Here is an 11255-nt window from a genome sequence, read left to right on the forward strand (position 1 = left end):
GAGGGTGCGTGCGCAATAACCGGTTTCAGAGGTGAGGGCTGAAACTTAAACATAGGGTTGAAAAATGGACTTCCCTAAAATATTGTTAGCGGGACAAGTTACTCGGAAGAAAAAGTACAAGTGGATCTTCAACATATTTTTGTTAGCCGATGCAGTTTCCATTCGTCCTTTCACCAGTCCATGGAAGCAATGGTGCAGCTCCAAGAGGTCGACCTTTACAACTAGAATAGTTGTGAATAAAAGAGCTCACAGATCTTGTATTTGTCCTCACACAACGAGCCCTTGATCATAATGTGGTGAGAACCCGTGCTACCTTGGCAATGCATGATCACATCATCACAAACATATAGAGGATCAAACAATTCGTCGTTTTCCTGCAATTGCGATGCAACATAGTACATATTTGTTGTAAAGCATTTGCATTGGTTCAGTAGTCCTTCTCTCTTTTTCCTCAGAAAAGATGGAGTGAATCTTGCACCGTAGATTCCTCTCTTTTGACCAGGGATGGAATGAATCATTGATCTTTAATCTACAGAAGAAATGAATGGTCCACAGAAGCATTTTGGTTCTCTGAGAGCGTCACTGTGACCGCGACTCCATCCGTCGTGCTCGACTTTGACGGATCGTGCTTGCTCCTCAAGCATCCTGTCTGTTATCACCGTGTGATGAAGGACCAAAACAAGATGCCCTCGGGTAAATGCACAAAGTATAGTTGGAAACACAACACAGGAACAAACTGAATTTGCTGACAAACCTCGCCTGCCCCAATAATCACATTTAGTAAACTCGAGAACAATGAACACCTTGAGCAAAATCAGTGGAGGAGCCATGCTAACTAACAAAAAATGAATATATGTAGTCTTCATGCATGGCGCCGCTTGCATCGGATGTTCCTGTAATTCATCCAGCAGCTAGCATCTATATCTAGACAGAGCAGGCACAGGCATGGCACAGCATAAACATCCATCTACAAGAAGCGGCAACCAACGATTGTCAGATGACTTGTTCCTCCTAATTAACAAGCCTGAATTATCAGTCAGCTAAGATAACTGAACCCTTGGGCTGCCGCCCTCCTTCAGCTTCACGAGCCCAGCCACGGCACTGATATTTTCACTGCAAAACATTCAATACAAAGTAATTCAAAACAGAAACAAGCGAGCTGATCCTCACAAGCGTAAGTTATGAATGGCTAAAGAGGATCAGACCGGCTGCTCATTGGGGCGCTGGCCCCCTCCTCCTTGACCTTGATCTGACAATTGTTAGGCAAGAACCGGTTAAACTGGCGGATCAGCTGGGGGTGTCCTTCTAATGCCTTTTCCATATAACTGGCCGCAGAACGAATTCTGCAAAACTAAAAGGATCACCTTTAATCCATCATAACTCAAAACAGAAAGAATTGGTGCTGTAGATGCTACTGCCCATGCATCACCGACCTACAGATCCTGAAAAAGCGCAAGAAGTTGACAAACTCCTTGTGCTTGACAGGTTGGTCTGCCAAGCTGTCGTTCACAAGCCTGACGTAATTGCCCCAGTGGCCGGTACCCTCCAGACAACGCTGGCCATTGACAATACGCAGCTTCCGTGAGCGCAGCGGCTTTGGAGCCATCCTAGTCAAGTAGTGCCTTCTTGGGATCGATCTTCACAAACAAGGCGATCAAACAGAGGAAAACATTAGAAAACAAGGACATTTGATCAGATATACAACAGACAACAGAATTTATTTGTCAAAAACTCAACGAAAATGTTAACGCCCACACGTGTGGGCGTTAGCCAACTCGTCCACACGCCTCAATCACTGTCCAGTAACTTCTGCACGAATCTTGGCACGAATTAGCTGATTTTGTATGCCACGTAGGACAACTCGCGTGTGTGGTGTGTGAGAGAGGTCGCCCACACATCCGTTTTACCACACGGAGGGGCCGGTGTGTGGGCGTTTAGCAGTTCGCCCACACACCAGTTTTTCAGTCACGCACAAGGGCTGGTGTGTGGGCGTTTGCCATCTCGCCCACACACCCGCCTCCTCTCCCACACCCAAGCTGCCAGTTGCCATGCGTTTTGCATAGTACATGGCAACTGCCCTAGTATGATTGCAAGCAGATGGCAACTCTCTTTTTTTTACCCGAACATGTCAGTTGCCATATGTTTTGCATGGTACATGGCAAACTGCCCTAGCGTGCACGTAAGCAGATGGCAACTCTTTCTTTTTAAATGGCAACTGCCCTAGCGTGCTTGTGAGCACATGACAACTCTCTCTTTTACCCGAACATGTTTTTTGCCATGCCTTTTTTTGTAGCGCTACATGGCAACTGTCTAGTGTTAGTAGGTGGCAACTTCTAAAGTTTTGAAATCATGGCAACTGCAGTAGACCAAACCACACATGGCAACAGCTGTAGTTGTCCAAAAAATGGCAATCTGGAACCTTGACCTGAGATGGCAACTGCAGTTCAGCAAACATGGCAACTGTAGTTGTCCGACATGGCAACCGTAGTTCAACGACATGGCAACTGCACTTAAACGAACATGGACGAGGGTCCGGCCCATGGCAACTGCGGGGCGCGCGGTAAAGTGTCACGTGGGGCATGCGGGACCACGAGGTACGAGGCCTGACGTACCGGGCGTGTGGGCGTTATCTATTTCGCCCACACGCACGCGTGTAAGAGGGACCGGGAGGGGGAAAAAGAGGCGTGTGGGCGCTAATTGTTTTGCCAACACACAGACGTGTGGGCTGGTCTTCTTAGGCACGACACAGAATGTGTGGGCAGATTCCTTAACGCCCACACGTGTGGCAGTTATCGGCATCCAAACTCAAAATGCGACAAGTCAACTGCTGCTTGCATGAGAAAATCAGAAAGAACAGTTGCTTTAAAGTGTGTTCTGTTTTTTGTATTAACGATATGCAGAAAACACTTGCTGTTGCCTGTTTGCTTACTTTCTATAACAGGGTACACAGTAATCTCCTCGATTGACAAGATATCAGGATCATGAAACATGTATTCATTACTTTCTGCCACAAACATCAGACTATCTATTGACAATAATGTGGTCTCTCTACCATCTCTGTTTGTATGTACTTTTTCCAATTGGGTTTCCACACACACACACACACACACACACACACACACTTCATATATGTGAACCGATGTAATTAATTTCGTTAGCCCATCTGAGTTAAATTACTACCCGATTGTTTCACCTCTCTGAGGAAGGAGAGAGAGTTCTACATACGATAGAATTCATTGGGGTGGGCCAACAATCTGAATTTGACAAAAAAATGGAGTTGGGTCTTTCAAAGGTATTGGAGGGAGTACACGCTCTGCAAACCACATTATAAAAAGTAAACTATGCAGCAGAAATTGAGTACTTACTGAAAAATAATAAATTTATTATTGCCGTGGGACTTCCTGAGAGGATTTATGCTTCTCTTGGGCCTCCAGAGAGGATTTTGAACTTGATTATTGCTTCTACTCTGCCCATCATCACCACTTCTACTCTGCTCATCACAATTGTCATCGCTTCTACTTTGCTCATCACCATCATCATCACTTTCACTCTGCTCGTCACCATCCTAATCACTTCCATTCTGCACATCATCATCCTCAACACTTTCACTCTGCTCATCATCCTAATTAGCAAATAGATTGGTTAGTTAAAGCCCACAAGAAAAACTCATAAGAGACCAATAAATGGAAAACATTATAAGAAAACAAAGTCTGAATCATTTCAAAGGTAGTGTTGAAAATCAGGATAAGCAAATCCTGGAAATCAGAACTCAAGTTGTTCATACTGCAACAAGATGAGAGACCTTGCCCTAGAAATTTGGTACCATGCGAGCCGGTCGCTAACACCCTCACACCCGCCAAGAGTGAGTCGAGAGACAGGTGAGGTCATATTTTTTACATGGGTGGGTGAATATGGAGGAAGCACAAAATACACGAGTGGGGGAAGGGAGGGGGTAATGCTAAGAAAAAAGCTCCATGCAGCAGGAGATACAAGGTTATGCTATCTACTTCATCTTCTCCCACTAAGATTCAGATCGGGAATGTAGCACCTGATATGTAGCCCTTTTCAAAGAAGACAATTCAAGCAGACAGCCTAAAGAATTTGGGTGATTACAATCATATTTAACGGCAGGGGGGAGGGGGGCTAAAGAACACCCAGGAAAAAGACTTTTTATGATGCACAAGAGATATTTACCTCATGATCAGACAACATGAGGCCATTCTTGGCAAGTAGGGAATCTGGATTAAAATCACATTTAATAAAGCAGGTTTACTTAGTGAACTGCACATAGCAATGTCTCTCCATTGACTATACACAAATGTCAAGGCATGGACATTAAACAAATTTATTATATATCCTATATAGACAAACCCCACTAGCATTAATAGCTATTTTTCTGCTCTCAAAATGGGCCCTAACAGTGGGTGTGTGCGTGGGAGGGGGCATCTAACGGTAAGAAAAATGGTCCATGTGGCAAGCCATACATATGATTATGAGGGTTGACTACTTCATTCTCGCTCTAGGATCAGATCTGATAGCCAAGAATGGCCTGGAGCTGGTATGTAGCCTCCCAACAGAAGACAAATCGTGCAAGCATCCTTTCAATTATTTTGGATGCATATTGTCAAAGTACTCCCTCTGTAAACTAATATAAGAGCGTTTAGATCACTACTTTAGTATTCTAAACGCTCTTATATTACTTTACGGAGGGAGTATATTGTACCACCTCTCCCCATCAGCTTAGGCTTTTGGGTGAGTTGGTCGGTACATGTAACTTAAGTCATATACCATTAGCCAGGATTATTATATGATTCTTGGTGTAAAGGAAAACAAGTCTTTTTATTTATGCATATTAGCACAACGCTATGATCACACAGCACGAGGTCATCAACTAACTTGCAAACAGTAAATTTGGATTAAAAAATTGATCAATGTTATGATTGATCAAGCAGATTTACTTAGCAAACTGGACATGGCATTGTCCATTGACTATATGTGTATAGAAAGTCAGGCCACTAAATAAATAAATAAAGGAAACAAGGTTCACTGTGTGAGCCAAGCCACACAATTGCAAACGTAATACTTACATTTGAAGTCGAGGAGACACGCCTGCGCTTCTGATTAGCTTCATCTTGCCCATCATTAATTGTTTGGATCTCATCATCTTTCTCCATGACCAAGGATTGCATTTCCCGTAGCTTCTTTTCAGCAGCAACAACTTCTGCTCGCAATCTGTCAATCTCATCATCCTTCTTTTGGGCCGCCGCCTTAAGATCATCCACGCTCTGCTGAAGCTTTTGAGCTATCTGTAGCTTCTTTTCGGCAGCAACAGCTTCTGCTCGCAATCTGCTAATCTCATCGTCCTTCTTTTGGGCCGACACTTTAAGATCATCTACACCCCGCTGAAGCTTTTGAGCTGCTTCAGTAGTTTGTGCTGCCTCCCCGTTCTTGTTCCTAAGAAGCACACCATAGGCTTTTCGCATTACAACCAACTGGTTACGTGCACGTTCCTTTTCTGAGAGTAATGTAGAAACTTCCATGTCCTTCTGTGAGCTCAGAGTCTCGTACGCTCGCTTTAGTTTTCTTAGCTCCGTGCTTAAATCACTTGCAACGCATGCCTGATCCACAGTGTTCTGACTGAGTCTTGCCTTTGGTTACACAAAACAACAATCGTGTTAATCAACGAGATGTGCAAGCTTGGCTGCATGTTTTGAGCTATGCAGCTCAGGGGGTAAGTACCTTAGAGTTGGGGGTTTCTGCACAAGTTCTGGAATCCTCCATGTCGACATCTCTGAGTTCTAAATTGAACACAGAAGGCAATGGCGATCAGTAGCAACACAAATTGGTGCTCCACTGGAAAATCAATCTTCATTTAACAAAATAAAAAGGGAAAAAAATGGTATTCAGTTCATCTAAGTCAACAGTTTCTCTTCGGCGCTGCCCAACAAAAATCGACAATTCCGCGCCGCATAAACAGGCAGAAACTGGAGAAAAGGGAAGAAAATCCCTAAGAAATCTAATGATGTAAGCGACAAGTGGGGAAATGTGCAAGATTTCCACCTCCTGAAATATGCTGACATGAACAACAGGGATTAACACAAGAAGCGAAGGTTCCTCACCGGCGAGCTTCTGGTTGGCACCGAGAATCAGATCCACGTAGGCCGCCTCCCACCTCATCCTCCTGTCCGCATCCGCCTTCCTTCCGCAACAACACTAGCTAGCATCAGGAGAGATCGAAACCCAGAGAGGGATGGGGGAGGGAGACAGCAATTATCGAGTGAATCACCTGGCGCACTTCCTGCAGCTTCTTGCTGGCGTCGGCGGCTTCTGCTCGCAATCTCTCGATCTCGGCGTCCTTCTCCCGCGCCGCCGCTTGCAGCTCCTCCACGCTCCGCTGAAGCCTCCGCGCCGCCTCCCACGACTCGCGCTGGACCTTGCTGGCCGCCTCCAGGCGCGCGCGGTCGGCGGCGAGAGCCTCGGCCTGCGCCTGGACCCGGTCGTAGATGGGCTGCCACTCGGCGCTCCCGCCGCCCTCTCCGCCGCCGCCGTCGCCGTCACCGTCGCCGTCGGCCATGAGTGAGGGTGAAGATGATGGGCCGCAGCTGCCATTCAGTTCAGGACCATAGAAGAAGAGTGCCTCTGTGGTGGGCTTTAACATTCCTTTCAGCCCACCAAATCAAGTCCAGATGCTGTACTGTATAATGTTTGTTGAAAAAACTGTAAAAAGAGCACAGTGGATATATTAGTATCACTAAATGATATAGTACTATCTAGTTATATTTCTTGCGAAAGCTCTGTTATTTTCACTTACATGTCCAAATAAAATTATATTTCACTGCACTCTTTTCTATGACTCATGAGTTTACAAACTGGATGCTACATTTTAGAGGGCTTTTACAACATCCATGGATCGTCTAACTATCATCTTTTGTATTTTCTCTCTTTCATTTAATAATATTTTGTAAAAAATATTTCAACTACCATGTGTAATTTATCCAGAAAAAATAGAAAAAACTACCAGTGTAATTCCCTCAAATAATACTACCATTTGTAACGATTATATTGACCCTAGCGGTTTGAACCGTTTCCTTTGACCCTCTTTCTTGAATTTTGTGTGTGTGTGTGTGTGTGTGTGTGTGTGTGGTGGGGTGGGGGTGGGGGGGTGGGGGACGTATGTCAAGGCAGCGGGCTATTAGGACAGACTGCCGCGCGTTGTCGATGGCACGTTACATTCGATGGCCGAGTTATACCCAATGTAATCCCGATTTTAACGGGAAAAAAAATATATGAGACCAGATCTCACGATTAGCAGGTGAGACTCGTCCTGATGGATGACACGTGGCATTCACAAATCACAAAGCATCTAATCTTTTCCTCCCTGATTTTAAGTGGGGGTGGGGGATGCTTTGTGATTTGTGAATGTCACGTGTCATTCATCCGGATGGGTCTCGCGTGACACCTGATCTCATAGAATTCTTTTCCGATTTTAACACAGCGGCCTCTCCATAATTTCCAAAATTCCTTGTCATTTTCTGTTCCCCGAAATATCATACCATTGTGCCCTTGTCATTTTAAAATACATGTTTTTCAACATTTTTTCAATTACGTGTTAAACATTTTTTTGAATGATACAAAAAAAGTGTTTTAACTATGTAAATATTTTTTTACATTGTATAAACATTTTAAAAATGTCAAGAACATATTTTAAAAATATGAACATTTTTAAAATGTAACATACATTTTTTTGAATGGTACCATACATTTTTTAGTAGCATATATAGCAGCAGATTAATCTGACCCAACTGAAGTGGAATCATAAGTCTGCATAATAAAGTAGCTAGAGATCATAAATGAAGTAAACCACTCATAGGGGGAGCATGGCTTCCAACATCAATTCAAAGGGCTCCCACCCCTTTCCGATCGCTTGTCGGCAGCCTCGATTCGAGCGCCTTATCCACGTCGCCGCCGTTGTCCGAGGACAACTTTCTGGTCCTTCTTGCCCACATCTCTCACCATGGCGGTCGCTCCACTTGGCGCTCTCGCTCCCTGAAGCAGGAGGTGACAGGTGAGTCTTCTTCGGGAGGAAGAGAAGAGCGCAAGGTTGGAGTTTTTGGAGAAGGCGAGTGCGGCTGGTGAAAAAGAGGACGGAGGGGGCACGTGTCTGGCGGCTGATGAAGAGAGCAGCGAGCGTCAGGGGAATCCTGCCTAGCAGGACGGGCCCACCAAAACCGCCTCTCACCTTGCCCTTTGACTTCTTTTGACCGGGGGGTCGCGTGCTCTCTCCGCTACCACAATAAGACAATGCTCACTCTCTATGTAATATTCGAAATTTGAAAATACTAGTAGATGAATACAATTTGAGAAATGCACCAATAAGTGTTTTCCTCCTCCCACCCTCGTGCGATACCCTATGAGCTAGGATGGCAGCGTCTATCTGCCTCCTCCTCGGCGAGATCACATGCACCATCTGCCTCCATTCGCCACTTCAGTGATGACGAGTGTGGGGACCCTGCTGTTTCGGACTGGTGGTGGTAGGGTTAGATTTTAGTTTTGGTTCTGGTCCCTAGTCATTGGTGGTGAGGCAATATCGCCGCTGTCGAGATGGAATAAGTCCTCCCCGCCTTGTTCTTGTTTTGATGGCATTTCTTGGCATCATTAGGAGATGTGTGGAGGATGGTGTGTTCCTAGATCTAGTTCTTCGGGTCGAGGTTTTTGTTCTGTAGGTTTGTCTCGGCGGCAGTGTTCTGCGGAGCGAATGGTGTGATCATGCTTCTTGGTCCCCCGGTTCCAATTTCGACCTATGAGGGTTGGCTAGTTTCGGCCTCGTCGGAGAGCATATGAGAGTTGTGTTCCCCGACTCTGTCTCAGCAAACCTACGGTGCTACATAGGCACTCTTCGGCGTTTTCTTCTTTCGGGTGGCGATTTGTTGCCAATATTGCGTTTGTATTCATCCTCTGGTCTACATCAATGAAGCCCCTATTGTTGCTTCTACAAACTTGGTTTCAACAAGTTTGTTCCGCTGAGATGGAGGCCCAGAGGCAGCGACGAGCTTTGCTCGCAACGCGCCGCCGGTGGATGTAGAGGGAAAAAAGACATCAACAACCCAATGCTTTGGATTGGATGTAATTGTAATTTTCAATTTTTATAAGAGTGTTTTGTAAGGGTCCGTGCTCCTTAATATATGGCTTTATCCTTTCCCAAGGAAATTCTAGGTAAAATTCAAGCTTTTATCATTAGAGTTACGGGCAAGTGCAACACAGATCACAAATCCAAGCTTGTTTGAGACGGGAGGTGGATGTTCTTGAACCATTGGAATAAGTAAAAGTTTGCGCTTGTGTAATTATCTATATGTGGTAAGTTGTATCACAACGAGTGGGTTTTCTCTTATATGTTTTTTGTAGGGGATTCCATGCTAGGAGACTGTATTTGTGATGCTTAATACTAAAATCTGTATGACATCGTGCATAATTCAAATTGCTAGCATGTCAACGTATTCATTTCTTTCAGTGAACCTATTGTTAACTAATCCATCAACATTGTGTTTGGTGATCCTTTACGTTAGTATCAGGAATGATCAGATCAAATAGCTTGGAGTATTCTGAATATACTTTTTTTTGCGGTGCAGTATTCTGAATATACTGATGTTCATATTAGGGGCCGCATGAAAAATGACAAGGAGTCAACATTTGATCAGGTTTATTCTTCCTAAGAGCTGAATAAAAGGACAAACTTTATGCAGCAGGCTTACTTAGCGTTACCAAATAGCCATATTTTACAGATTTTGTAACAATGCAGAGACAATTAGTGGATCCATTCAGTGATGTCGAAGATGTTACATCAGAGTAGTAGTTTGCTTATGGAAATCCCAGATCCTAATGAGATGAACTGAACTCCCCAAACCACTCCACTGTAATAGGTTTTAAAACATTAGAGCTTTGATTGGATGACACTGCATCACAATGACAAATGGGAAACACTTCAAGACAGACGTCTGAAGACTCTCAATTTTCAGACTACCATTGATCTGTTTTCCATTTTATGGACAAACTTTATGCAGCAGGCTTACTTGTCATATTTGTTTTTTTTATATGAATGGCACACGTCGACATGTTTTATACCTCTATGCTTTTATCAGTAGGTGTTATGAGCCTATTGTATTTTGGTTGTTGCGTAGTCATGCAATTACTCACAATTTTCAACACCACAATTTGCTAATGCTTCTCCAGTATGCAGTGACTAGTTTGGACTAATCTAGCTCAATTGATGGTGATTTCCCATGGAAATATGATGATTTCCCATGAAAATAAATAAATGAATTATGGTGATGTGGAAACAGCATTCTCCTCTCTGCCATTTTGTTTATGACATTTTAATAATTTGTAGAGGAGAATGTTGTCTCTAATGTACACCGTACCAGTGAAAGATGTTTTATAGTGATTTAACTTACGATGATGTTTTAGTTTGGATATAAGTTTAAAACAATACACAATGAAACCTCAACTCACGACAATCATGCCAATAGTGTACAAACATTTATATTTGTTCTCATATGCAGTTTGCTCTCCCATTTATGTAATTTAGGAGGAACTAAATATTATATTTACTTTGCTTAAATACAACAAGGAAAATTAGTTAATAGTCGTAATGCCACCATATCTTTGCGCATTTTTTACTTTAGCTCCCCTCTCAAACCTTGTAGTGGTACACGCGCACACCTGGGCCTGCCACCGCCCACAGCAAGGATAATAATCATCTGGAGAGAAGTCCTTAGCAGATCTGATGTACTTGTCATGATTTTTTTATGTGAATGGGGCACATCGACGTGTTTTATACCTCTATGCTTCTATCAGTAGGTGTTATCAACTGGTTATGTCTTGGCTATTGTGAAGCCATGCAATTTCTCACAGTTCTCTCTCTCTCTCTCTCTCTCTCTCTCTCTCTCTCTCTCTGATTTATGGTGTCAGGGCTGTAATAGAGGTCAAACAGGAGGTAACATAGATCAGCAACGGAGCTGCATGTACTTCTGGGGGTGAGGGGCCCTGCCCCCCCCCCCCCCAATTGTCGCCTTGACATAATTCATGAAGAAATGTTTTTGTAGATGCTTAAATTAAGTTGATATTCCCGAAGGATGTGATTTTGTTGCATTTTTTATTTAGTTGAGTTATAACCGAATGCTGAAACAAAGTGCTTTGTGTGGTCTTAAGTTCTTTTAACTTCTAATTTTACCTCCATTTCAGGGTTCATGTATTGCAAT

General features: G+C 43.7%; 1 protein-coding gene across 1 annotated transcript; it reads right to left on the bottom strand.

Moving 5' to 3' along the window:
* Positions 1–678: 678 nt before the first annotated feature.
* On the bottom strand, positions 679–6594 carry LOC123131802 (GRIP1-associated protein 1). Its single transcript, XM_044551482.1, has 8 exons — positions 6287–6594; positions 6120–6195; positions 5740–5798; positions 5088–5648; positions 3366–3622; positions 1434–1637; positions 1206–1343; positions 679–1113 (listed from the first exon to the last, which is right to left on the bottom strand). Exons 1-5 carry the CDS (start codon positions 6572–6574, stop codon positions 3566–3568), a joined length of 1041 nt encoding a protein of 346 aa, XP_044407417.1. The 5' UTR covers positions 6575–6594; the 3' UTR covers positions 679–1113; positions 1206–1343; positions 1434–1637; positions 3366–3565.
* Positions 6595–11255: the final 4661 nt, after the last annotated feature.

This window comes from Triticum aestivum, chromosome 6A (genome assembly GCF_018294505.1).
Source record: "Triticum aestivum cultivar Chinese Spring chromosome 6A, IWGSC CS RefSeq v2.1, whole genome shotgun sequence".
In the NCBI taxonomy this organism is placed as follows: Eukaryota; Viridiplantae; Streptophyta; class Magnoliopsida; order Poales; family Poaceae; genus Triticum; species Triticum aestivum.